Genomic DNA, 27,285 nt, shown 5'->3' on the forward strand with positions numbered 1-27,285 from the left:
TCCCTTGCTCCCGCGTGTGGTTCAGCGCACACAGTCCCCTCGCTCTCCTCCGCCGAGCGGTGCCCCAGGAGGACGGGAGATTTAGTGCCTGACAAGCAGCGCTGCCCTGCTGCCGAGCTGCCGTGCCCATGGTGCGCACTGGAGGTGGCTGGGAGCTTGCTCCTCGCGGGGAAGGTCCATCTTGCCCCAGGAGCCCTGCTGCCCCGCAGGTGGAGGAGCCGGGCTACAGGCAGAGCCCAAGCAGGGCTTGTCCCCGTGGCCCACACTGTGGCCAGCGCTCCCCCCACCTCCCATGCGGGATCTCGGACGGTCCCGCGGCTCTTCCCTGTGGGACGGGGTCTCTGTCCAGCCTCTATCCTGGGGGGTCTGCTGGGGTGTGATGCTGGGGCTCAAGGGACGGCCACTGCCCTGGTGTCGGTGGGGACTTCTGAGTGCCCTTCTCGTGCAGACCGCGGCGGCCACATCCTGGGCTGCAGGACAGATGGCTTGTGCAGGGACCATCCCCGTTGCTCCTGCACATGGGGACTGGGGGCTGCTGGCTCTGCCCCACCTTGGACCACAGCCCAGCTGCATCCTGCAGAGTGGGCGATGCTGGGCCCCCCAAGACAGCCTGTCCTGGCAGGGCCTGCCCGACCCTGGCCGAGCATCCCTGCCCGCCAGGAGCAGAGATGGTGAGCGGGCGGCTGTGCAAACCACTGCCCACTGAGGGGGTGCCGGGAGCTGGCTGGCACCTCGCAGGTTAACCGCGAGAGCGGCCGATTCCCTTATTGACAGGGTAGCTTGAAAAATGCTGAGGCAGGACATCAGCTCCTCCGAGTGTCAGCGCGGGAGCCCACGCTGTGCCGTGAGCACACACGCTGCCGCTGCTGGCCGACCCCCAGTGCCCAGCCCGGATGCGGGGCCCCGGACCCCTGCTCGGGTGCTCCAGCTGGGGAGCGGGTCGGCTCCCCCTTGAATGCTCACCCTTCCCTTGGCTCTTAAAGACGCCAGAGAGGGTTTGATTTTTATCCCTCCCTCTCCCGTTTTTTTTTCCCTGGGGTGAATAAGCCCCTGCCCCACTGTGCTCCTGGGGCTGTCCCTGCATCCGTCCTCTGGCCCCTGCTCTCCAGCCTGCCCAGCAGCAGCATGTCGGACACCGGCAGCCGGCTCTGAAGCGCGCGGTGGCCCGCAGCGAGCGACCAAGCTGCGCCGGGGAGGGAGGCGAGCGCGCAGGGCAGCCGGCCGCGCCGGCCCTTGGCGCTGGAGCTGGACAGCGAGCACCCGAGGGGAGAGAGCCCACCGAGGAGGAGCGGCGCCCAGCGCAGCCGGCGTCAGGGAGCAGCCCACCGCCCTCCCGCCGATCCCGCGGAGCTCCTCAGCACCCCGCTGCCGACATGATGATGTATTTTTGGGTAGGTACCACCACCAAGGGTGGTCATTTCCCCTTCCTCTCTGCCGGGGTTTTGCTCAGGGTCGGGGTTGTTTCCTGCCGTTGTTGCTTCCTGACTGAGCCACCGGCCGGGGATAGCTTTCCTCCCAGCGGGGCAGGGGACAGGCTGCGATGCTGGAGGCAGGCCTGGCATCGGGGAGGAACAGGGCAGCGGCAGAGGTGGGCAGGACTCCTTGCCTGGGCACTGCGGCCTCATCCCTGCCTGAAGGCAACCCCAGCCCACCGTCCTGCCTCCCCTTCGCTCCCTCCAAGCTCTCCCCGGTGCTGGCCGCAGGCAGCAGCCCCCTCGCCTGCCCAGGGTGGCCAGAGGCTGCCCAGAAACATCCCCCCACCCCGATCCCCTCTCGGCTGCGCCGGGTCAGCGAGCAGTCGCTCGGGCACATCTCTGCTGCCGGGAAGTAGAGTGGTGGGCTCCAGAGCCTGCCCCAGGGGCTGTGCTGGGAGGGACACGGGTCTGTGGTGGCAGCGGGGCGTTCAGGTGATGGGTCTGCAGGGAGCAGCAGCCAGCCTCTCTTGCCTGGGGGTCTGTCCCCCACGGGTCCCCACCCAGGATCTGGAGGCCGCTCGTGGGGTGGCCCCCGCACTTGTATCCCAAGCTTGAAGTTGGTGGCCGAGGCCACTGAGTTCCCCATGGGGACCCCGAGGTCCCTCTGCGGCTGCAGCACTGCAGTCCCTGTTCAGGTGGTTTGGAGCCCGCGGGGCCACACGGTTTGGTCTGGTCGGCCCCCGCTGAGCCTGGAGCCAGGGGACACGGCCGTGTGGGAGGACTGGGCTCTGCGGGGGGGCTCAGGCTCTCCATGCGCGAGTGGAGCTGTTGAGCCGTCCAGGGGGGCAGCTGGTAGGGGACCAGCTGAGACCCCCCCAGTCATCCCAAGGGCTTTGAGCGGGGACGGGGAGGAGGGAGACGTGATGGGGTCTGTCCAGGCACTTTACAGTGGCCGGGGATGTAATGCTGAATGCAGGTGCAAGCTCCTCTCCCGGCATGGCTGGGACAGTGAGCAGAGGGGAAGGGGACAGAGGCCAGCAGCCTCCCGCACGGCTGCACGTCTTCCCCAAAGGTGCAGGAGCTGGGCCAAGCATCAGGCTCTGCGCTGTCCCGGGGGGCTCCCTGTGGCACCCCAGCCAGTGGCACCAGCTCCTTCCACCCTCTGCCTCCTGCTCCCGCTCCCCTGGAGCTGGCTGAGCTTGCGGGTGGTTTGGGGGCCGCGGTGGCCCTTGGGGGATTACAAGCTCCGGGGAGCTGCACTCCCCTGGATTTCGGAGCAAGGAGCAGAGCGGACAGAGCCGGGTGAAGGGGGATGTGGGGAAAGGAGCTTACGGGGCAGAGGAGGATAATGCGAATTCATTGTTTCTCAGGAAAGTGGCTTTCAGGCGTAAGGTGCTTTGTCATGAGAGATCTCGGTGCAGCTGCCGATCCCTGCCAGTCAGGAGCCCGTCGGGGCTCACAGAGCCTTCTCCTGCCAGGGCGTTAATTCTGCCCAGGGACTTAATGAGCCACCGCGGCTGTGAAAGCAAACTGCTCTGGAGTTTCCGCTTGCGGCTCCGTAGGCGCCTATGGCTTCGTGGAGCTCCAGCTGGTGCAGGGCGCGGGGCAGCAGGGTGCCTGTCCCTGTGGGACCTCCAAGCACAGCTCCCCGCAATGCGTTTCCTTCCTGGGGCAGTGGGCAGTGCAGCTGCGCTCACAGGTCTCCCTTCCCCGTCCCGCGCAGTGCATGTAGCCAGCAAGCCCAGGACGGCCGGGTCTCGGCATCGTGTGGGGCGCAGTGGCACCCCCAGCCCTGCCGGGAGAGAGGCCAGGTGAGGGCTTTGCTCCCGGCAGAGCAGCTGAGCATCATTTCTTGGCATCGCGGGCGTCTCTCTGTCGCAAACGTGGGAAGAAGTGGAAGGGTTTGGTTTCCCTGCGTGGCAGGAGCGTGGCCGCCGTCAGGAGCGCTGCGGGGAGCACTGCAGTGGCAGGCGGCAGCGGGTGGCTCGGTAATCGACACTGCAACAGGCTGAGATGCCAAAGCAAAATGTCTTCAAATTAGCAGTAATTGCAGGCAAAATAAAGAGCATGTGGGGTGAGTGGAAGGAGGGTTCTATAAATATTATGATTTTTAAAGTTTGCCCTGGAGTCCTAGAGCCTGTTTAAACGCTAATATCCTGTCTGTGCATTTAAAAAGCCTTATAATGAGGATTGAGTGTCTGCTTCCAGAGCACCTCCTGCCTGGCACTCCTCCTCTGCCCACGTCACCTGTCTGCTGCTCCCGGTGGCGTCCCAGCCTGGGCTGCCCCGTGTCCAGCACCAGCAGTGCCACACACGCCCCTGCTCTCGCCCCTGCTCAGGGATGTGCTAACCCCCCCGGGCAGCCTCGACCATCCCATCCTGCCCCTTGCACTGGCGCCCCACAGGCTGTTGCCGAAGCCCCCCGCTGCAGCCTGCAAGCCCGGTGTGCAGCGCTGCACCAGCTTGAGGGGGGTATGTTTTCTTGGGAACCCCTCATCGGGCGGCAGGTCTGATCTCGGGGAAGGGGGGGGCTCTAGGAATCTGGCGTTTCAGGTCCCCGGGTCTGCAGTTGCTCATTCCTCGCATCACCCTCCATCATTCCTGTGTCACCCTCCATCCCACAGCGGGCCCTGCGGTGGCCGTGGCTCTGGCCCTAGCAGCACCGGTGCAGGACACCCTGCCGAGTGCGGTGCAGCCATTTTACCTGCCATGGCCCTGCCGGCGCTGCCCACCCAGCCCTCGAGCTTGAGGTGCTCGGCAGCATCTGTTCTGCCATGGTTCTGCTGCCTGCACGTTAATTCTCATTAAAACTAGGGAGCCTAATTGCCATTTCATGTAAATATTTTGTCAAGTGAAAGGGCTCTAGGAAAGGACGCGCTGACTGAAGGCAAGAAGCCGGGCTCTCTCGCCACTGCGGTGACAAGCTCCTGCTTGTCCTGCCCAACCACAGGTGTAAACCGTGTCCTCATGGGAGCTGCCGTGTGTCCCGCAGTGAGCCCAGAGCTCGGACGTGGCTGGCTGCCGGGAGGTGCCTGTGCACCGTTTGCTCGTGTGGGATGACGGGGGGACACCAGCTTCCCTGCTCGCGCATCTCGTGGGGCGGCTGCAACCCGGGCTCTGTTTTGTGGAGAGCACCGAGGGTCCCGACTCTTCCCGTGTTGGCTGAAGGGCAGAGGAGGGATGGCATGAGGGGCAGTGGGACGTCCCCGGGTGCTGGCCCAGCTGCTCTCCTGCTCCACACAGTGCTGGCAGCTGCGGCCGGACATCAAAGTGTCTCCAGGCCCCCGTCCCATCCCCTCCCCTCAGCAGGTGAGGGAAGTTTCAGTGAGGTGGTGTTTTTCCCTAGATCCCATTAAACTTTCATGTGCTTTCTCTGCATTTCTGCTCCCCTCCCGGCTGCCACAGCCGCTGTCCCAGATACTTGCCATGTGTTGGTCACGGTCCCCTCCTCACCTGGTGAGGTCATACGCGGGTGCTGGTGACATCACTGCCCCTGCCTGGGATCTGTGACCTCATGGCCGCTGTGGCAGGCAGGGAGGGCGGCAGCCTGGGGCAGAGGCAGGATCTGGGTCAGCAGCAGCAAGGGTGCTGGGAAGGCACAGAGCAGAGGTTTTCTGTACAATCTCCAGCTTCTTTGGAAGTTCAGAGCAGGGGGGCGCTCCAGTGACACACACCCCCACCCCCCCCACCCCCCACCCCCGAGAGCCGTCAGAGGAGGAGGAGGAGGAAGAAACCGGGGGAAGAGGGGGAGGAAGTTTAACTGGGTGCAGAGGAGGCTCGGCCAGGCGACCATGGGGAGCCGGGGCATCCTCCCCAGCATCCCACCCAAGCTCCCTGGGGGTCCCTGTGCCCTGGCAGAGCTGGTCCATAACAGCCATATCAGGTTCCAATACGCCGCGGTTAGTTTAAACCACATCTGTCTTTTAGAGATGGAGCAAGAAACCAGAAATCTATAGGCGGCTGCACAGCTGTCTGCAGAGATGGGGGAGCGTGCGGGGATTCGGGGCAGCACATGGCGCTGGGACGGTGTGAGCTGAGCTGGCCGGGCTGGGAGCTGCAGCACGGCCGGGACTGGCGATGCTGATGGCAGGAGGAAGCGCTTTGGTTTGTGCTGTTGCCAGTGCTGGGTGCTCTGTGCCAGCAGGTCCGGTGGTCGGGGGACCCCTGCCTGGGAGCCTGCACAGCCCCCACAGCCCCCCACTCCTCCCGTGCTTCTTGGTGCCCGTCACACTCTGGGAGAGGCATCCCCGTCCCAGTCCAGTCCCAGTAAATCCTGATGCTGCCCCTGCGCAGAGGGGCCAGGAGAGCCCAGGGGGAGCTCGGGCAGAGGGAGCAGCAGCACAGCGAAGGCATGGAGGTGCCGGCACAGTGGACAGGGACCTCTCTGCAGCGGGGCAGAGCCCGCTGGCACATGGTGCTCTCGCCCGTCATCTCTGTCGGTCCCTACTCACTGTCCTGGTCTGTGCCCAGCGTTGGGTTACTCTCTGCAGCCGAGCCAACAGGGCACACAGGACCTTCCCCTGACTTCATGGCAGCTCAGATTCGTCAACGCCTTCATCTAATCGCTTTATGTCTATGACTAACTACTAATGAGCTTTTAATTAATGAATGCCATGGCTTGGGGGCATTCTGGAGTGGGTGGGAGGAGAGGACTAGATGGGTGCCCCGCTCCCTGGGTGCTGCGGGGCTGCTGGCGCTGCACTCGCAGGCTGACCCCATGGAGGCTGGGAGCACCCGACCTTGCTGGTCCTCATGGTGGCGGCTGCACCTCGGCCTGACCTGTGGCCCCTCTTGGCAGCTCTCCCAAGCAGCAGCGTCCAGGCTCGTGCCCCGGCTTTGCACTGTGGGAGCGTGCTGGGGGGTGCCACAGGTGTCCTGTTAAACACCAGACACCTGCAGCCCACCCATGGTTGTGCATTGCGTCCCTTTGGTGCATCCCTGGCAGATCCGTGGGCCACCGCGTCATCCCTCTCTGCCGGGAGGTGGGATGTTGTCCCAGTGAGGACTGCAGCTCTGGGGTCTGGGATTTCCTGTTGCATCCCGTGCAGGGGTGGGTTGAGGGGCTGGATGTGGCATTTGGGGCAGCTCTCGGCAGGCAGTAGGTCTGATGTTTGCTCAGGGGCTTGGTGCAACATGCGCGGGGGCCCCTCGGCACCTGGATGCGTGGTACGTGCTGCAGCTGCAGCCGGTCTGCACAGCACCACGCACTCAGGCAGGCTCTGGGGCAGAGCCCTGGCCAGGGCTCCAGGCAGACCTCAGAGCCCCCGTTTCTGTCAGATACAGTTTCCAAATGGTGGAGGCAAGCATGCCTCAGAGGGGAGCTGAGAGCCCGGCAGTTCTGACATCTCCCCGGGAGCGGGAGCCGGCAGCGCCGCACTGGCCACCTTGGGCACCTCCTGGCAAGTCTCTGCCACTGGGCCAGCTCCCGACCACACGTGGCCGGTTCATCCCAGCTGCCTGGGAGCAGCCTGAAGGGTCGCGCTTTCCCCGGCGGGTTCCCTCGGCTGTTCAGGGGGCGCACGCCCATCAGCTCTCCCAGCGCAGTCTCTGCCCCTCAGCTCCGGCACCTCGCTCGGCTCCAGACCAGCGGCCGAGGCCACTCCTGTCCCAGTGCCATGTTGTTCTCCCTCTTCCAGAAAACAAAACCAAGGAGCCCTCAAGGGTTCATTTAAAATAAATAAAAAATGAAAATAGTGCTGATTTGAAGGAAAGCCAGCCCCATCCTGTGCATGGGAGCGCATCGCCAACCCATCCCCGAAGGGCAGAGAGAAAGATGTGCTTAGAACTGCAGCCCTGTGCAACTTCTGCCTTTGATCATATATCTTACATGTGCCCTTTGCTTTCCCTCGTCTGATATTTATTAGGTTTAATTTTACTGGGACGCGGCTGTAAGTGAGACAGATGGAATGGGGTCTGTGCGCCTGGTGAACACATCTTAATTAAACAGATAAATAAACTTTCATTCCAGGAGACTTCAGTTTCGGAGGGGTTCCTCTGGGGCTGTGGCTCCATGGGGCTGGGCAGACCTGGCCAGGGCTCCTTGGGCCTGGGTGCCGTGGGGCTGCCCCAGTGCAGCCCTGGTGCCATGGCCAGTGCCATCAGCCGGGGCTGCAGCACGGTGTCAGTGCCGGGGCGGCTGGGAGCAGCGGGGCGAGGGAAATCAGCCGTTGGTGGCCAGGGACGTGTTCCCCGCCCTGGAGCCAGCCGGTGGGTTGGCACAGCCCAGCTGTGCCGGTGTCCCACGGGGGCTCCCTGCTGCCGTGGGGGCATCTCTGCAGCCAGGCAGATGTTGATGATGGCTGGAGGAGGGAGAGAGGAGACTCAAATGCTCCTCAGCTCCCAGAACCGTGCCCAGTTCCCCCACTATTAAGATATTTATCCTGGGGAAACATGGCCAGTTCCCGACGCTGACGGTGGTGCAGAGGGTCTGCACCAGTGGGGTCAGGGTATCTGCCCAGCATGTCGCTCCGTGCGCTCTCCCTGCGGGAGAGCAGTGTCTCTCCTTGCCCCATGGCTGGAGCCAGCCCGGACCTTCCCACGACGCGAGCTGCTGGCTCGGGGCAGTGCCAGGGCTTGTGGCGCTGCCACCGGCCAGGAGCACCTTTGAGTCACCCTGCTCGAAGCCAGGCTCTGGCGCGGGGGAGGACGGGCAGATTACCTCATCCTGGAGCTGGCTCCCGGCTCACGTGGTTTGCTTGGTTGGGCACCGCAAGCCCAGAGCGTTGGGCCATGCCTTCCCTTTTCAACTCCGCCTGAGAGCAGTGCAGGAGCCGCGGTGAGCCCGGACCATCCCAGGGCCTTTGGAGTTGCCCATCACCTTGCCCAGGGTGTCCCTCGCCCCGTGCCAGGGTGGTGTGCGGTGCTCGGGTGCATGTGGGTGCCTGGTGGGGCCCCTCTCCCTACAGCTGCCCGAGGGGCTCTGAGGGGATGTGCTTGTCCCCCAGCCCTTGCAAAGCTGCCCCATGTCCTGCCCTGGGCACCGGAGTGTGCGGGAGAGCCACGGGAGTTCGTGGGGAAGGGGAGCTGGAGGCAAGCAGGGAGCATGGGGTCTGAGAACCAAGGTGTGCAGGACAGGCTGCTGCATCAGGTTCCTCGTGGTCCCTTGCAAGTTGGAGGGCGAGCAGTTTTGGTGGGACACGGGAGCTCGCTGCAGCCCATGCTCCTCGCAGGGAGTGGTGGCCAGAGGATGCTGTTGGTAGCGGATGTTGCTGCCAAACTCCTTTTGGCTCTCAGTACCGTGGGGTGGTGGTGATGAGAAGCTCTCCCCCTGGCCTGGCGTCCCCTCCCCAATTTGGCACCTTGTGGTCCCTTTGGAGCGTGGTCACCCCAGCAGCAGGACCCCGTGGGGTGGCTGGCACCCCCTTAGTCCCGGCTGCTGCTTCTTCAGGACGGCTTTTCCCAGAGCTGTTTGTTTCCACCAGGTTTGCCTGGTGGCTCCGGGCCGGCCGTGCCACATGCCGCTACTGTTGAGTATCTGCAGCAGAAACGGGAACTGCTGCGAGTGTACCAGGACACTGCAGCATGTCGCTATGTCTGGGGATACTGTGGAAAATCCCAGCCTCCGAATAGGGCTGTTCGTGTGCTGGAGGCTCCGGCGGAGACGGAGCATCAGCAGCTGCTGGCACAGACCTGCCTTTGTGCATCACATTTGGCCAAGATGGAAACTGAACTGAGCCCAGGTTTTGTTTCCCACATACCCAAGCACAACGCCGTCCCGGCTGCTTTGTCGCTGGCCACGGCTCTGAAGACGGGCATGATGCAGCGCCGGCGGTGCAGGACGCCAGGGCAGGGACCCCTGTGCCAGCGCTGAGCTCTGCAGCACCCGAGGGTGCCGGGGCTGCCGTTGGGCCATGATGGGAGGAGGCGCAAGGTGGGACCAAGGACCCAAACAAGCACTTGTGTGTGCCCACACCGTCTGTCCCTTGCAGGCACTGGCATGTAGGCTATTGCCATGGCAGCTGTGGCAGAGGTGTGCGCGGTGTTGATGTGTCAGGGCTGCTGGTAGCACCGGCAAGGCCAGTCCAAAATGCCAAAAAGCCTCTCGAGCTCTGCCAGGGCCAGCACCCTGCCTGCTGCCAGTGGGAGGTGCTCAGGGCAGGGGGTCCCCATTGCTCCAGGGAGTGCGGGGAAGCCAGCGCCGGTGAGCAGGGCCCCTCTGTGTCACTCCGGGGTAACGGGCTCCCCCCAGTCCCCCTTGACAACAGGGGCTGGCAGGCAGGCGGCGGGGCTCGCAGGCTGCTGGGAGCAGGCCCTGCCTGGGGCTCACACGCCTTTGCGCTTGGCAGGGCCAAGCCACCGGCGCCCGGGGAGTGCAGGCAGCGCCGAGGCTGCGGCCGCAGCTCCTCTCACAGGGAAGGCCGGTGGGCTGCCGGCCCTGCCCGCCGTGGCGCGAGCCCGTGGCAGCGCAGCGCGTGGCTGCCGGGGCCATGCGTGCTGCGGGGCTGCAGGCGTGAGCAGGTATGTGCCTCTCCGGGGAGGCGGAGCTGGGTCTGCTGCATGGCTCCCTGCCCGTCCCTGCCAGCGCGGCTGTCCCTGTCTGCGTGTGTGTCTCCCGAGGAGAGCGTGGTGCGTGTGCACGTGTCCGGCTGTGTGTGCGTGGGGGAGTCCCGCAGCTGCCCGGCGTGGTGGCGAGGCGCTGCCATCGCGGGGGCTGCGTGGCTGGAACTGCCGGCTGCTCAGCACGGCTTCCCGGGGTACCCGTGTTGCATCACCGAAACTCCCGGTAAGACCCTTCTTCCCTTGGGAGCCAGCGCCGGGAAGGGAGACGGTTCTGCCCGCTCGGCCCCATCCTGCCCGCCTGCTTCTGCGGCACGGCAGCGTGTGGCCGGGGGCTGCGACGGGGCTGCCCGGGTGGCGGGGAAGCCATCTGCGAGCGGCGGCGGCGGAGGGGTTAAGTGCGGGATCAGCTGTTCTCATGTCATTACGGATTCTCTTCATTTTATACAGAGCTCTGTTTGATGTCTGAATGCACAGGGGACTCCCCCTCCTCCTCCAACTCCCACCCCTTTTATTTCGCTCCCTCGCCCTCTCTCCCTTCCTCCTCCCCTTCCTTTCTCTCTCCCCGCTCCCTCTCTGGCTCACACACACCCTTTGCAGACCGTGCGCTCAGTGCCAGTGTCTAATGGCACCGAAGTGAACAGGCGAGCGCTGCTCCCGGGGCGCGCAGCGCAGCCAGCCTGCCGCAGATGAATCCCTCCTAACTAGCGCCGAGGGGTCGGGAGGGACGGCCGAGGAGGGGAGAGCCCGAGGGGCGAGCCGGGAAGACGAGGATAGCGGTGTGCGGAAGAGGACGGACCCGCGAGCAGCTTCACGGCTACCTGTCGACACATGCTGTGCTCCATGGCTAACTCGGGCTGCCTCCTTGTCTCCAACTCAGGCATGCTTCCTCACTCTCTCCCCTGTCCTCCAGCCTTCCTCTACCTCCAACAGGTAAGTCACCCTCTCCGGGGGATTTTTTTGCTTTCCGGTTCACACGTGTTTCTGGCCGGTTCCCTCTCAGTGGAGGGTCAAAGCTTAACTGCTTCCTCCCCAGCCGCGGGGCCTCTCCGGCACCAGCCCCGCGGCACCGGTGAGTTGTGTTGCAGTGGTGGCTCATGATCCTCGGCTGTGATTCCTTTGGGGTTTCTCCGGTTTCTCTGCTGAGGTGGCTGGGAGCGCGACCGGGGCTGGACAGCAGGCTGAGACGCGGGCAGTGCGGCAGGCAGAGCCGCCAGCGCGGGTCCAGTGCTTTCCCTGCCTCGGCGCTGCTGCCGTTCAGCAGAGGCGAGGGGCGATGATGGATGCTCGGATAAAGGAATGAGGCTTCTGCATGGCCTGAGCAGCCTCCAGGGAGAAGGGAAGGTGATGAGCTTGTGCATGCACATGTGTGTGCACGTATGTGTGTGTGTGCGTGTGCCGTCACGTCGTGTGTGTCTGCAGCCGGGCCGCGGGGTCGAACGTGCGTGGGTTTGTCTCGCTGTCGACAGGAAGGTGCTGCAGAGGGACCCCAGGGGGGCGGTGGGTCCAGGCAAGCCCCAGGACCAGGCAGCCCAGCCAGAGGGTGCCCAGGCCGTCAGTTTGGTCCTTAACTTCGGGCCAGGGCGTGCTGTCCCGCAGGGCTGCCCTCGGGTCCTGCGCTGGACCCAGAGCACCAGGTTTCCGGGCTCGTCATCCCGGGGGAAGCACAGCTCGGGAGAGGCAGTGTTTTCTTCAAAAGCCTCTTTGCTGCGTCGGAAATCCCGTCTCCCAGCCAGGCGAACTGCTCCATTTGTGCTTTCAGGAGTTTAAAAATTCATAGCATCCTCATGGCGCTCGGCATGGCCTGTGCGGCTCACCCGGCAGCCGAGGACAGGCGACGCGGTCGCAGGCGCAAACCCTCCTGCCCCAAGCGGGGAAGGGCTGGGGAGCGTTTCAGTTCCTCGGGATGTGTGTAGCCTGTGTCTGAGCAGGCTTGCAGCCGGAGCGTGGCCGCGCTGGCGGTGGGGATGGCAAGGCCCAGGGTCGCTCCATCCGGCGCGCTGGAGCTGGCAAACCTGGTGCTGTTGCTGGTTATACAAGTGCAGCGGCGGCCGCGGGGTGCGCATGGGGCCGGGGCTCACGTGGGGGCTGCTGCAGAGGCCGGCCAAGACGGGTGCGTGATTTATTGCACCCTCCTGCAGGCAGAGGCTGGGGAGAGCTGGGGCTGGGCTGGATTTCGGTCTCAGCTTCCCCAGGCTGCGCCGAGGTCCCCATGGCCACTGCTCGGCTGCCCAGGCACGTTTCACGCTGAGCAGAAACTGTCCCTGAGCCCCCACCCATCCTCGGGGAGGTTTTCTGTCCCTCTAAAGGGAGCGCATGGATCCTTTGAACAGGCAGCTGGTACGGGGCCTGGACCCTCTGTTGGGAGTGGGCAGCAGCGTGGGAGATTTCCCTCTCCGGCCGGGATCCCCTCGTTCCCCGGCTGCCACGAGGGGCTCAGCTGTGCCGCTCGCCCTGTGGAGCGCTCCGGCATGGACCGGCTGCGCGGCCTGCCGGATCCTGGGGCTGCGGCTGGAGGCAGAAGGGGCCGGCAGTGTTACGGGCAGGCATGGGCTGCCTGCTGCCAGCGCCCAGCTGGGCTGTGCACAAGTGGAGTTTGGGGTCCCTGGGAAGGAGAAGCTTTTCCCTGATGCGCGGCTCTCTCCACCCAGCAGCTCCTGGTTCCCCCATCACTCTGTTTGTTTTAATTTGGCCGTCGTGTTTAGCATCTCTTCCTCCCCACTCTCCCAGAAGCCTCCTGCTCCTTGGCAGCAGGTGTGGACTCGTGAGCCAGGAAGGAGGGTTTTATTAAGAGGTTTGGAGTTGGATTTTCACCTAGCTAATGAGCGCAGTGAAGGCCAAAATCTCTGTCCTCTTCCTGGGGCTTGTCCCTTGCTGAGGTTCTGCGCCCAGCGCTTGGGGACGGGGTGTTCCTGGTGCGTGTCGCAATGAGGCATCAGGCAGAGGGATGTCACTGGCAGCTGTCACATGGGGAAGGGGCACAGGGCACGTGCTGCCGCCGGGCTCCTCGTCCTGCCCGGCTGAGCAATGGGCCTGCCTGGCACCTGGTGTTTTAGCCCTGAGTTCGCTCTGGATTTTGGACGTGCACACCTTCGGCACCCCTGTGCTAGAGGAGTGGGCAGGGAGCGATGCTGCCTCTGCCTGTGGGCACGTGCCCGCCACGGAGCTCGCCTCTGGCCAGCCGGCTTGACTCACCTGTGCGCGGCCAGAGATGCCTGGAGGGGTTCAACTGACTCTCCCCAAAGGTGTTGTGACGTGGGGTCTGTGGGGGGCTCGGTTTAGACCCCCTGGGTTACGGTTCCCTGTCCGGAGTGTGTATGTACGTAGGGAGGCAGATGTCTGTGCATCAGACCTGGGGTGGGCACATACGCGCGGATGGTGCCTGAGCCCCGCGGCTGCAGGGGCCCGTGCTGGCCACCGGCTCCTCCTGCGCCAGGATGCATGTCTGGCTGGGCTAGCCTGGGCTGGCCAGGGGGGCCAAGAGCTGGGGGGCCACGAGGTCTGCGGACAGTAACTGGCCTTATCCCCTTCGGGCACGTGCGCTCCCCACAGGGAGCTTGTTGGTGTTTGCTGTATTTGTTCCTGAGGAGGCCATTCGTGTTTCGTAGCTCCCCGGCCCCTGCATTTTCGACAGTGCTGGTATTTGAAGGAATGACCAAGAAATGAAGTTGTCTGCAAAATTTTGATTAGCCCAGCACCATGGAGAATCCAGCTGCCAATGGGCTCTGGCGGTGCGAATGGCTCATCCAAGCTGCTGGGGGTGCCTTGCAGCTCGCTCAGCTCAGCTCCCCTCGCGCAGCTGCACGGCCGCCCCAGTCCTAGCCACAGGAGCTGTGGTTCGCAGCACTCTGCATGGTGCAGCCACGCTGCATGCAGGAATTGCCCCCTGCCCTCTCACGCTCTAGTGCCGGGGCAGGAGCGGGGCTCCCGGGGGGCCGGGAGGGGGCTGCACAGCAGACGGAGGGAGGGTGCGTGCACACCCATGGCGGAGCAGCCCATGCTGGCGGGGCAGGCGGGAGCACCACATCCTTCGGTGGGGCTTGGCAGTAATGTTTAGCTCTTGCTCAGCGAGGACCTGGGCGCAGAGGGAGACTTTGGTGGCTGCGTTTCGTTAACAGAGGAATCGGTTGCTGCTTAAAAAGTGTCACCACTGTAATTATAAGCAAGCAGCTCATTGCTCCAGGACGAGGCATGGTGCTGACCTGGAACAGACCCGGGCTCTGAGGCTCAGCATCAGCATTGGAGCACGGTGCAGACCTGGGCGCAGGCAGTGATGTGCATACGGGGCTGGACACGAGCGCAGGTTGATGTACAGGTGGGCTGAAACCTGCCGCAGAGCTGCCCCCGACGTGCCCCTCACCAGGGGCGTCCCCGGTGCCCGCGGTCACACCACGCTGCCCAGCCTGCAGCGCAGGAGGCTCAGCTGAGCAGTGCCCGGCCCACTGGGAAACAGCCTCTGCAAAAGGCTGCTTGGAAAATTCCTTTCCAAAAGGGCTGCTGCCAAGTTTAGCATATTATATTTTTAGGGAACAAGTCTATTCCGAGCAATATTGTAGCGTGTTGCAGCAGTGGGTTTGTTTCAAACCTGGTTTCTCCCCATGCTTGCACGTCGCACGGATGCGAGACCCGGTGTGGCGGCTCCTGGCTCCGGCCGAGTGCCCGCACTGCAGCGGCCGCCTTGCTTGCACGGCGGAGAACAGGCTTTAAAGCCGCAAAAAACATGTTTTCCTTTTTTTTAATATATTGAAAACACTGACATTAATTTTAGCTTTGCAAAGCTGGTTTTCCCACAATAGCTGTAATTTAGGCCTACACTGCCTGGCGATGCTCTTTTTATAGGTATATTCCTATTTTAGTACTATAGTGATGGGTGAATGAGTAGATTAAATTAGATTTAGTATCTATCATTCTTTAAAGCATTGCAGGCAGCCGGTGGAGGGGTATGGTTTAACAAAGAAGACAGGCTAATTAGGAGAGCGGGCACAGGCTGCCCACGCCGGCTCCCACCGCCCCCGTCCCCTGTCTGCCCCTGGCCTGCAGCCGCCCTTGCTCAGGGCCCAGTGTCGAAATAGGAAAGTGCATTTGAAACCAGATTTTCCTGCACTGCCCCAGGGCCGGGACAGCTCCGGGGTTTGCAGCTGGGGCCGGGTGGGACGCCGAGCGCTGGGTGCCAGGGCTGAGCACCCCGGGCTCCTTGCTCCTCCAGGGATCTGCAGAGTCACGGCAGTGACTTGGCTCCCCGGCTGCTCTCCCGATGGGGCGAGCACTGCCGCCAGCTCCTGCCCGGGTCCTGCTGCCGGCCCCGGACAGGACTCCTGAATGTGGGTGCATTGCGTCTGTCGTGCCAGAGGGACCTTGGCAGCGGGGCCCTGCCAGCACCAACCCAGGCGTGCGCGCGGTGGCTCTGCGGGCAGCAGGAGCAATGCTGCCCCATTCCCAGGGCTCGTGTCTGTGAAATGATAGGATTCACTGGTGGAGCCGGCGAGCAGTGGGGGCACCAAGGGGCACGGTGGCCTCTCCATAAAGGGCATTAGTCCCTTAGGTGCAGCTGGTATTGGCAAGCGGGCACGCTGGGCATGCATGGGGCTGGGCTGCTGGGAGGGTGTGGGGAGGCTTGGGAAAGCGCCGGCATCGGGGAACACTGGGAAGGATGCCTTAGCACAGGGAACCAAACGTCCAAGGAAGGAGCCTGGGTCTTCCGAATGCTGGGACGCCCAGGCTGGGGCACTGGGGCAGAGGAGGCTCCAAGCCCGTGGAAAGCCGTGGCTTCGACGTTCCTGCTGGGGCCACGGCAGCCGGGCCAGCCCAGCCTCATCCAGCCAGGCAGTGGGGTGTTGGGGGGGCAGGAGCTGGGCTGAGCAGGTAAACAGCAGCCCCCAGCAAGAGCCCAGGGGTGCAGGTCGAGCATGGGCACGAGCCCCCCCCCGTGCAGGGCAGGGCTTTGAGGCAGTGCCTGCACATCCCTGCTTGTGCCAGGGCCTCAGGACACTGAGGCTGCTGCCTGCAGCAACGGCTATCACCTGGTGAGCACCGCTGTGCTGGTGCGAGCCCCGGTGTGAGCCCGGCAGTGTGTGACCAGGGGGCTCTGCAGTCCTGGCCATGCCGTGACTACTGGCTCGGTGAAATGCCACCGCCGTCGAGCAGGCTCAGAGCGCCAGGCTGCCCGCAGGGCTTCACACCTCTGCTGCCCGCAGGCAAGCGTGGCCATACTGCGGGCAGCCCTAGCAGGGCTTTAACCTGCGCCACCTTCCTTGGGGTTCATCCAGCCAGGCGGGAGCAGACGTCCTCCCTCGATCCCTGGGGTGAGGGCCACCACAGTGGTGGCACCGCTGCCACTGCAGCCCAGCTGGCAGCTCAGGGAGCAGCCTCCCCCGACCCAAGCTCGGTGGGCTGCAGGTTGGGGGATGCACTGGCCTGGGCACAGAGCCTGGCTGAGGAGGGACAAAAGGCCACGTCCCAGTGGGTGACAGGGTTTGTGGTGGCTGCCGCAGGACAGGCATCCTCTGGCGCTGCAGGCATTGCCTGCAGGGGGGTCGGGTGCAGTTCCCAAATCCCCTACAAGGCCCGCTGTCCCCAGCTGGTGTTCCCCCACCTGGGTTCTCGCTTTGCCCGCCTGGCACCTTCCTGAGCGTCCAGCTGGCTCCGGCAGTCAGCAGCCACAGCATCCCCGGGGGGCAGAGCCCGTGCCCCAGTGGCCTTGACGTCCCGGCTGCGCTGCACGGATCTTACAGACGGGGTTTGCACAGCATCAGCAGGATTCGCTCCAGGCCCTGTGTGAGCAGCACTGCTGAGATGTGATCCCTGGCAGCAGTAACCTATTAAACAGAGTGAGACGAGCGCTGGAAGGAGACCCAGTCGGAGGAGGCAGCTTGCGAGGACAGTGCCGGGAGCGGCACTTGGGCAGCCCCCACCTCCGTGCTGGTGCTGCCAGGGTTTCGGTGCGCAGGACAGGCCAGTGCTGCCAGGGAAGGCAGGCAGTTTGAGGACCTGTTGGGGTCAGCACCTGCAGAGCCAGGTCCCACTCCCACCCTCGGGGACCTCAGCAGTTCCCCCTCCGTCAAAGAGCCAGGGGGCTGCTGCGCCCCGGTCCTGGGAGTGCTCCTGCCAGCATGAAATGGGTGCTGGGGCTGGAGTGTGTCTGCAGAGCCAGGGTAGCCGTGTGTCCACCGGGTCCCTGTGGCCAGCACCCAGGTGCGGTGGCTGGTGCATGCCAGCAGGGCCATGCTGGCGGTGGGACTCGCTGTGCGATGTAGGGGTGGTGGCAGCCGACGTGCCTGGCGGTGGCCCCACGGTGGCCCTGTGGCGGGGGGGCGAGGCAGGTCTGGCTGTTCCCGCTCCCCCTCACTGGAGCATCGGGCTTGCAGCACTTTGTCATGATTTTCCCCCCTGTCTCTGAGCAGCGATCCCTCACCGCTTGCATTACCCGAGTAGAAAATGACACATAAGCTGACATGATTGCCGCGGCTCCCAGCGCCCTGCGGCAGCTCTTCCCCGGTGGTGCGGGGGGGTGGGCAGGGCGGGTGGCACACTGCCTGGCCCCCGGCTCCTCACCCTGTTCTCCCCCCTGCCATCGTGTCCCCCTCCAGCTGAGCTGTAGCAGAGCCGGGGAGAGGATGGGACCGACAGTGCCAAGGTGGCATGTCAGCGAAGCTGAGCGGCAGAGCGCCATGCCCGGCTGCCTGTGTGCCCCATCCTGCCCTGGCCGCTCGCCTCCCCCTCTGCTCCGTGCCCAGCACTGTGCCAGGGACTGCGCTGCTCCCCTGTGTCCCCACGGCCTCCTGCAGTTCTCTGCAGGGCTGGGGAGCCCCCAGCAGCGCGTGTCCACCCCGTCTGTCGGCACTCCTTCAGGGGCTTTCGGGCCCGGGTGAGGCTGGTGTTTACTGGCAGATTCCTGTCCCTGTCCTTTTGCCCAGGCTGGCCGGGGACGTAGCTGGGGATGCGCTGCGCTGGTGGGGCCGGAGCTCAAGCCTCAGGGTCCGGACTGCGAGCCGGGGCTGTGCTGGCTGCATCCCCGTTCAGGCTGCCCGGCAGGATGCGCGGGTACCGGGTGTGCGGCCAGCTCGCCCCCCAGCAGCAGGCCTGGTCAGGGCGTGCGTGCAAAGCCCCTCATGCAGGCAGGAGCTGCCCAGGGAGGGAAGCAGGCGAAGGACATGCAGGTCCTGCTTCAGTGCAGGGGTCGGAGAGCCTGGAATGAGCTGAGCTCTGGTGCCGGGACGGGGTCCCCCAGGGGAGCAGCATTGGGGCTGTCCCTGAGTGTGTCCGGAGGATCCCTGGCACCGGCTGCAGAGGGGAGCAGCCCCCAGCCTGGGGGGATCCTGCGTCTCCCCCCATCTGCACCCGCTCGGCATCTCCCCGCCACAGCACTGGCCGCAGCCTTCAAACGGCTCTTGTATAAAATCAAAACTGGGGAGAGAAGAGTGGGAGCAGGCGACAGTGGCAGCTTATTTGTGATCTGCATTGTGTGTGGAGCTCTTAATTAGAGTTAATTAGACTAATTAACTTGCAAATGAGAAACTTGTCTTTTTCTCCTTTTCTTTCACAAGAAAAAATAAAAAAGACGAACAACAAGATAAATATTGAGGCTAATTACTTTGTACCTGCTGCAGAGCCCCTCCAGCTCGCGGGATGCCCCTCTCCTGACCAGCATGCCTGCCTGATGCGGTGTGCTGTGGTGTGCCATGCCTGTCCCTGTCCTGGTGTCCTTGCGTTGGCTGTCCCCACTCATGGCTGCTCCCACCACAGGGCACAGCTGCCCACGTCCCTGCGGTCCCTGCTGGTGGAGCGGGACCACCCACCATCCTGTAGGCACCCTCGTGCCGACGTACCTGGCAAGGATGCAGCGTGTGTCTGGGGGGGAGCAGTGGCCTCCACAGCACTGGCCATTGCCAGGACCTGGCTGCCAAGGCCCAACACCATCCTGGCGCTTGGCCTTGGCCACCAGGTCCTGGCAATGGCTGGTGCCGCAGGGGGCATGGCACCAGCATCGTGCCCTGGCACCCTCCCCACCAAACCCATCCCATCCCACCCTGGGACCGGAGCTGGGGGGGTCCCCTCAGCGGCACCGCGTGGTCCCGGCTGTTTTCCAGCTCTTCCTTCACGGCGTCTCTGGTTTCCCCCTCGCTCTGCCACCGCAACACCCTGGGGGCTTTGTTAGCACAACTCGGTTCAAATGTCTGATTAGTCTTTAGGAGATCGAGGGGTCAATTTTCCACAGCTCCTTCCTCTCCATTTAACTAATTTAACTGCGCGATTGTTACAAATTTCATTTTATTATACCCCTGCTTCTCAGTCCAATTGAATTACCAAAATCTCATTTTCTCAGAAGTGCTGAATATGTAATTAGAGGAAAAATTATGCTCCTGACTGCCTATTAGAGAGGGCTGCGTGAGAGAGCTTGTCTGGACGCACACGCAGGTCCGCAGTTCCCCAAGTACCCACGCTGGCCAGTGCAAGCATGTGCGCACTTGCGAGTGCCACGTGCTGCTTTGCCAGAACCACAGTGCAGCGGCAGTGTGACAGTGACAGGGGGCCGTGGGTGGGCTCCTGGGTGCAAAGGGGTTTGCAGGAGCAGGGCCAGGGTCCGGGCAGTGCTGGCTGGGCTCTTCGGGGACCTGCGAGCCATGGGGCAGGGTGCAGGGATGGCAGCTGGAGCCGAGGTGGTGCTCACAGGGGGAGGCGTGAGGCTGGCGGACGTAGCTGTTCGTCCTGCTGCTCGCTGTGTCGTGAGCTGTCTGGATCCAGCCGGGCTGGACTTGGCTGCTGGTAGCTCCGGTAGTGCCGCACAAGGGCTGTGGCTGCCTGGGAGCCAACGGGGGCAGCCGACGGGGGGAGTGCCGGTCCCTGGGCAGGAGCAGCCTCTCGGCAGGTGCTGGGAGCGGCCAGGGAAGCGAGCCCAGCACTGCGCCTGTGCTTGTCTTATGAAACCTGGGGCAGGGCTGGGAGCCGGCAGCAGCAGCCCCGCTCTCAGGCACTTGCAATGCCCCCAGGCACCCCGGCTCCCGCTCGCCTCCCCACACCCACAGTGGGACCCGCTCAAGGGCCTGGGAGGGACTGTAGCCCTGCCGGTGTGTGGCCCATCAGAGGAAGATGCTTGCTTCTCTCTGGGCCCTGCCCGCCTCTGCCTGGGCTGCGACAGCCACCCACGTGCCTTAGCTCAGAAGTGTGGGCTGGAAGGTGCCCTGTCCCCTCCAGACCCCCTCTGTGCCTCTCCCTCTGGGTACACTGGGGACGAGGCACCCTACAGCCCTTCCCAGAGCAGCAGCTGCTCTCCAGAGCCACCAGCCCCTGCCAGTGGGGGGGGAGACAGCGGCTGCCCCCCAGGACAGCTGGCAGCAGCAGACAGGCTAGCCTCCAGCATGGCTTGGTCACCCTGGTGCGCAGAGCCGTGCGGTGCGTGGGCACCCGCATCCGACGCTCCGGTGTCTGCAGGGCTCAGGAGGAGCAGGTAGCTCAGGCGGACGCTGCTGAGGACTCGGGTTCTCTCCAGCCCATCCCCGTCCCTGGGCTCTGCAGCCAAGCTTGTGCCTCGCATGCCTGCCCATCCCAAACCCTTTGGTGGCCTTTGGGGACCAAGTGCTGCTGGGAATCCTGGCCAACACTGCGTACACCAGGTCTGCGTTGCTCCGGTGTGCCTGTAAGAAGAGCTATGCCAGGGGGCTGGCCTGGCTGCTGCCCTCCAGCAGCGTCTGCTCAGGGCTGGGAGCTGCTGCAGGTAAGCCCCGGCACCGCTGCCAATGCCGGGCCCCGCTCAGGAGGGAGGAGTGTGCCGCGCGTCCCGGAGCTGCAGTCTTCCCGCTCGCTGCAGGCCTGATCCTGTCATGTCTCTGGCAGTGATGCAGCCCGGTTCCTCCCCAGTGCAGCGGCACAGGTACATGCAAGGCTGGGAGATGTCAGCTGCGTGCATGCGGGGGGTGGCCAGGAGCACCCCCAAGCACCCCTGTCTCGCCTCGGTTACACAACATTATCATTTCATAATACTCTGAAATATACATGAAGTTGGCTGAATGCAGATGAAATTGCACCATTTACTTCATGAATATTTCATGCAGCCTCAGCTCCGAAGTTTCCGGCTGGTGGAGCCAGGAGCTGGGGCCGGACCCTGCTCCCCCCCTGCCCCGCGCAGGAGGTGACGGGGACGCGCGGGCAGGTCTGTGCCCGGTGCCTGGGCTGGCGCCTCGTCCCCCCTCCTGCTGGGTATTGCATGGCCGCCGGCCGCCGTGTCCTTCCTCCCCAGGCTCCTGCGGGCAGAGGGGAAGCAGAGTCCGGCCCTGGCTGCACCCTGGCCCCTGGCAGCCGTGGCAGCCGGGCTCTGCCAGTGAGGGCTCAGGGGGCTGAGGGCAGGAGCCGGCCCCGCTGCCCTGGGCTGGCAAGGAGCAGTTCCCCTCTTGCAGGGTCCTGGCGTGCGAGGCAGGGAGCAGAAGATGCCGGGACAGTGTGTGGCAGCCCGGAAAAATGGTCTTTTTCCTATGCCAGCAGGCTGCCCTGCCTTCCCCCCACTCCTCCTCCTCCTCTCACGCCGTTGCTCCTGCCCCTTGGGTCTTGCCTGTTCTCTCCAGCCCTGCTGCTCTTTGCAGAGCTTCCCACTGGAGCATCCCTGGCAGATGCCATTAGCAGGCTCTCATCCCTCCCCTGCCTCCTCGTTAATGAAGACATTAAGCACGGCGGCTGCTACCTCCGGCCTCCGCAGCTCCTCACCTCCTTTTACAGCTCCTTCCCAGGGGGGTGATTCCCCCGTTGTCGTCCCCCCCCAGCTCTCTGTAGGGCCGCGATGGCCCCCATTCTGGGGAGGAGAGGAGAAGCGACCCGCTGCCATCTCCTGCCGGCCCCCACAGCAGGCAGGGCTTGTCCCTCCTAGGGCCAGGGACGTCCCCGTTGCAAGCACCCCAACCCCGCTCCACCGCTGCAGCCTGGGGCTCTGGGGCTGGTGCCTGCTCGGGGCTGGGCGCGCTGCTTTGTATGGATGGCGCAGCATTTTGGGTAATGAAATATTCACAGGTCAGTGATTCCTTGAGAAATGACGGGGATCAGTCAATTCCTTTTCAGGGAGTAATTTTCTTCCCCTTCACGGCCTCTGTTTCATGTTGACAGTCATTAGCATGAGCGAGCGGCTGGATCGAAGGGGGGACGTTGTGGCTGTCACGCAGATGAGCCGTGCCAGGCACGGCCTCACGGCAGTCTGCAGTGACAACACGGCCGTGTGGCCCCTGGGTGTCTGGGGGGCACGTGGGGCCGTGCGAGGACCCTCCTGCCGCCACTGGGGCATTTGCTGAGCCTGTCTCTGCCGCCCGGCACAGCACGGCACTGCTGCACCGCCCTGCTCCAAGGCAGCGGGCGCGAGGGTAGATGCTCCCATCAGCCTCCCTATGCGCTGCCCCAGTCCGTCCCCAGCTCTGAGTCCTGCTGGCAGGCACGGCGGGTCCCGCCACAGCAATGCGCTGCAGACCTGTTGCGGCAGTGAGCAGCTGCCCTGGCGCAGGTGGACTCGGGTGCCCTCAGGGAATTGCTCAACACCCTTCTTCGCGCTCAGCTCTGACCTCGGGCTGTCTCGCCGTGCGGCCAGGGGACACCCTGACAGTGAGTGAGCAAGCAGGAGCCAGTCTGGGTCAGGGTATTGTGCTTGCTGCCTGCCTGCCTGCACTGCCTGCACTGCCTGCAGGATGTACTGCCTGCTGACGCTTTGCAGCTTGGAGGAACATCTTGGCGGCCTCCTTGGATGCTGTGGTGGGGTTAGGACCCCAGCCCCCCTCGCTGCACCCCTCGGAAGGTGGCTGGTTCCCAGTGGAGGGAGCGGGACAGCCGCGGGCATGGGGGACCGGAGCTGGGCTGGCTGCCCACTGCTGCCTGCAGATCCATGCTGCCTTTGCTTCCCAGACACCTGCGGCTGCAGGCTCCTCAGGGTGCACTGCTCTCAGGGCTCCCTTCTCGCTGGCAGTGGGGAGGTGGGCAGTGATGGGACTGTGCCCTCTTCCCAGCTGCTCCAGGGCTTGGCACACTGCTGTCCAGCCAGGCTGCACATGTGCCGTGACCAGGCGGTGCCATGCTGGGACCAGGCAGTGCCGTGCCGCCCCTGCACCCTGCACCAGCAGCACTGGCCTTGGCACAGCACGTGGGAAGGGGACATCCACAGGCAGAGCTGGCCAGGTGGGGGTTGCCCTGGGCTGGAGACGAGAGCAGGAACGGGCCAAGGCAGCAGGATGGCCATGAGGCTTTTGGAGGAAACTCTGGGCATGTTGGTGGCAGCTGCGGGGTCACGGGGAAGGGGAGCAGCCCCAGGACAGGCTGCCGCCTGGTTATAAATCATGACCATGTGTGCAAGCAGAGGCTCTGGCTGAGCGTGGGCATAGCTTGCTGGCTGGCCTTGCAGGGCCACCACGGGGCCACCACGCTGTCCGTCCGTGGCCGGAGGTGGGTGGCAGTGGGTGACTGTTGCTCGTGAGCAGTTGATAACTCAGGGAATCTCACACGCTGCACCTTTGTACCATACCAGCAGGACGCCCATCGCGGGTGCGGTGTGGCGGCACATTGCAGGGTGCCCAGGGCCAGCGGGTGCCCTCTCATTAGTGCAGGTGCTCTGCGCTCGGCTAATTGCTCAGACGCATCCTCTGTGTTCGGGGGCTCCTGATGCGTTATTTTCTTAAAAAGGAGCAAATGTTAAAAATGGCGTCGTCAGCCCCGAGCTGACAGGCACAATCACCAAAGTGCGGCGTCGGCAGGAACCGGCCCCACGCGCTAAATGACTTGAAAGGAAATGGCCTGGATTGTGCTGAGGAGGCAGAGTGCGGTGGGGAGAAAGCAAGTGGAGCAAACAAAAAAACTTCATTAATTAAAGAAACTCGTTAATGAGGGACATTTAATCAGCTAAAGATGATATCCACCCCCTGCCTGCTGCGGCAGCCGCTGCGCAGGGCTGGTGGCGCGGGGCTGAGCCATGGGCAGGGCAGGGGACGCTGCGCAGGGGACGCTGTGCAGGGGACCTCGGGGTCCCGCTGGCTCTGCCCTCCAGGGCTGGGCTTGGGGAGCAGCGTCCCACAGCCGGCTGGATGGAGCCGCTCTTGGGGGGCTCCCCTGGCCCCAGGGGCTCCCTTGGCCCCAGGTTTCTCGATGCGGTGCTCTGCCAAGGAGCCAGGAGGCAGCGGGACACCCGCCAGCCTGCGGGACACAGGAGCATGTGCCGCACTTCCCAGAGCCGCTTCTCCCCTTGACAGCAAAGGCCACGACTCCCTATCCCAGCCCCTCTGCTGCCGTCCCCAGGGCCATGGTGTTTCGGCACAGGGCCGTGCCACACCCCTGCCAGTGTCCCGCCCGGGCAGATGGGCAGCTCGGGTGGTAGGGTGCTGCTCATGCCCCCCATGCTGTGTTAAATACCGCCAGCTTTGCTCCGCACTCAGTCTCGGGCACCGCGCTAATCTCCTGTCTCATTTACTAAATGAGGGCCATGGGCCATTAATAATCAGAATTTCTTTTAGTGCAAGAAAAAAAAGCTGTGCAGGAGCATCCCCTGCGCCCCCGGGAGGGACGTGCGGTGCGCAAGCAAGTGACGCCTGTCGGAGCCCCCCTGTCCCTGGCACCCACAGGCCGGCACTGCACCATGGGCTCCCCGCAGGGCTGGGCAACGCAAGCTGGGAGCACCCGGCTGCAGGCCAGTGCCATCTGGCTGCCTCCCCTGGGGTGCACAGGTGGGTCCCCAGGACCCCCCAGGCACTCGGCACAGGGAGAGACCCAGGGAAGGGGCTGCTCCTGGTGCCAGCTCAGGGGCTACCGTGGGGCCAGGGCCCCAGTAACCCTCCTGGGAGGAGCAGAGTGGCCCTGGGGCTGCCCAAGGATGGGGCTTTTCCCACGCTGCAGGCAGCCCAGAGCAGCCGGCAGGGGAAGACGCAGGCAGCGTGGGGTGCGGAGCCGAGCAGCAGCCGTTGCCCTGTGATGTCAACAAGCATCTCGCAGCCAAACCCATCGCCATCCCCCTTCCCGTGGGGCCCTTGCCCCCGGCAGCCCCCGCCACCGAGCCAAGCAGCCCAGTTCCCGCCTGGGGATGGAAGGGCAGCGCTGACGGGAGGGAGGTGCTGGGAGCCGTAGATCTGCGCCTCTGCAGCACCAGCAGCCCCGGCGACAGCGAGCAGCAAAACAGGGGAACCTAATGGTCCCTGAATGAAATAATACTTGGGCTGACAAGCACTGCGACAGCCCTAATTAATAACAGATATGAACGTGGCTGTCGGGACGGGCTGGCAAGGAGCCAGCGGGGCCCGAGACCTGGGCAGGTTGGGACGGTCCCTGCCCCAGCACCTGTCTGCATTCCCCTGCCCGCTGCCTCTTCCTGGCTGGGCAGCAGTGCCCGTCCCCGCTGTGACGGTGGCTGATCCTGGCTATGGTGACAGCAAGGACGAGTGTCCAGTGCGGAGCACGCGGGAGTGCTGCAGGCTGCTCCTGCTGCTGGTTCCATGCACACAGGCAGGGAGGGTTGGGCACTGGGCATCGGGGATGCAGGCGGGGAGGGTCGGGCACTGGGAGCGCGACTGCTGTGACTGGTCAGTGTCTGCCCGCTCCCGGAGCAGGCTCAGGCACCGGGGCCAGGCCGAGCACAGGATGGAAACCCTCTAGCCTGCGAGGTAGGGTTTGCACCTGCGGCGCAGGCAGGAGCGTTGCCCTGGCTGCCCGGCTCGGGGCAGTGCCGGAGAAGGGGCTCCACTGTCCTGCAGCATCAGCAGCCCCAGGCTGCGCTGGCAGGTGCATCTGGCTGGCGTGTCCCCGAGCAGCTGAGTCAGCACGGGAAGGTGCTAGCGAGCCTGCCAATGACTTGCAGATCTGTAGCGGGGTTATTCATGCTGGGTTTGCATGTGGTCCCCACCGTGCCCCCGGCGCGGGCTCCACTGCCTCCCTCGCAGGCGCGACGGCCCTGCCGGCTGGGGGACGGCGGCTGGCAGCACAGCCCCCCCGCCTGCCCCCCTCCATCCCTCCGCACCATAAATCGGCCACACACACAATTAAGGAGCTTGTCTCCACGGGCTGAGCCACAGATGTATTTCATGGGCGAGAGGCTGCCACAGCGGGTTGTAAAGCATCCGAGGGGCTGCCGGCGCTGCCCTGCACACTGGCTCAGGCGTTCACAGCCTCTCGGCTGCTGGCGGGGGCTGCTGCTGTGCGCCACAGTGGGCGTCTGTGTGCGGCAGTGGGTGCAGTCACACGCGTGTGCAAGGGAGGAGAGCCCGCGGGTGCACGTAGGGCTGTGAGGATGGATGGTGGGTGGGCGTGCAGGAGAGGCACGGGCTGGCAGCCCCACGCCGTCCCCCCAGCAGGCAATGGGCAGCCCTTGGCCATGGCACAGGTGCAGCTCACCCTGTTTGACCGGGGTGGCCAGGCTGGCTGTGTTAGAGCAAAGGGCCTAATCAGGTATTTAGCAGTTAATTGATCCCTGTCTGGTGTTTGCCAAGGGGCCATCGACATCCCTCCCTGGCTGCCCCTCCCTGCCTCCTCCGCCCCGCTCCCCTTTGCTGCCACCACCGTCAACGGGACACCAGGTTTGCTGCTGGTGGATGCTGATGCTGTGCAGATCCCCCCAGAGCAGTGCTGCGAGCCTGGCTTTGCTTTGCCCCACATTGGGCTCCAAACCAAGGGCTGCCCTGGTTTCCTTCCCCGAGGACAGAGTGATGTGCAGGCTCCCCTGGATAAGCCCCGCAGGGTGGGGCTCCGTCCTCCCACTGCCCGAGCCCCAGCGTACCGGACAGGCAGGGCCCTGGAGAGGATGGGGGCTCGGCTGCGGGCGATGCAACCCAGGAGCTGCCGCGGCACAGAGGCAGCCCAGGGTTTGGGGGGGAGACACACCAAAGGCTGGGGCGTGGTGGGGCTGGGGGGCCTGGGTCTGGCTGCAGGGACCAGGACCCCTCCCCAGGGCAGGTCGCAGCCCAGGCACCCCGGGGACGTCGGTGGGTAAGGGGGATGGTGCCGCTGTCTTGGCAGGGTAACCAGGACGCCACGGCTCCGCCGGACGCGATGGCTCAGCCCTACCCCCCGGCCCAGTACCCCCCGCCCCCCCAGAACGGGATCCCCGCAGAGTACGCGCCGCCACACCCCCACCCCACGCAGGACTACTCGGGGCAAAGCACAGTACCGGAGCACGCCATGACCCTCTACACACCAGCACAGAGCCACGCCGAGCAGCCGGGCACCGATGCCAGCACACAGTCCATAGCAGGGACGCAGACGGTACCGGTAAGGGAGCGGTGTCCGGGGGGGCGGGCGGGAGTCCAAGGGCAGTGCCGGAGCTGCCAGGAGGGGTGCCGGGGCAGCAGCGCTCGCCCAGCTGCGGTCCCTCGGGGTGCCAGGCTGAGTGCCCCCGCTGCGGCCGCCAGCTCTCTCCCTCGCGGCCCCCCCGTCATTT

The 27,285-nt window shown here is 64.5% G+C and overlaps 1 protein-coding gene across 13 annotated transcripts in view; it reads left to right on the top strand.

Moving 5' to 3' along the window:
• Positions 1 to 27,285, top strand: part of RBFOX3 (RNA binding fox-1 homolog 3) — a 191,899-nt gene that overhangs the window by 155,571 nt on the left and 9,043 nt on the right. For 7 of the 13 annotated variants that reach the window (XM_076354170.1, XM_076354173.1, XM_076354171.1 and 4 more), the window contains 2 exons: positions 10,512 to 10,844; positions 26,865 to 27,116. In XM_076354170.1, the coding sequence (XP_076210285.1) occupies positions 10,743 to 10,844; positions 26,865 to 27,116 (354 nt within the window). In that variant the 5' untranslated portion in view covers positions 10,512 to 10,742. Of the gene's footprint in view, positions 1 to 1,109; positions 1,392 to 10,511; positions 10,845 to 26,864; positions 27,117 to 27,285 lie in introns of all 13 variants that reach the window. The other 6 variants (XM_076354175.1, XM_076354174.1, XM_076354179.1 and 3 more) reach the window with 4 other exon arrangements.

Source organism: Aptenodytes patagonicus, chromosome 16, assembly GCF_965638725.1.
Source record: "Aptenodytes patagonicus chromosome 16, bAptPat1.pri.cur, whole genome shotgun sequence".
In the NCBI taxonomy this organism is placed as follows: Eukaryota; Metazoa; Chordata; class Aves; order Sphenisciformes; family Spheniscidae; genus Aptenodytes; species Aptenodytes patagonicus.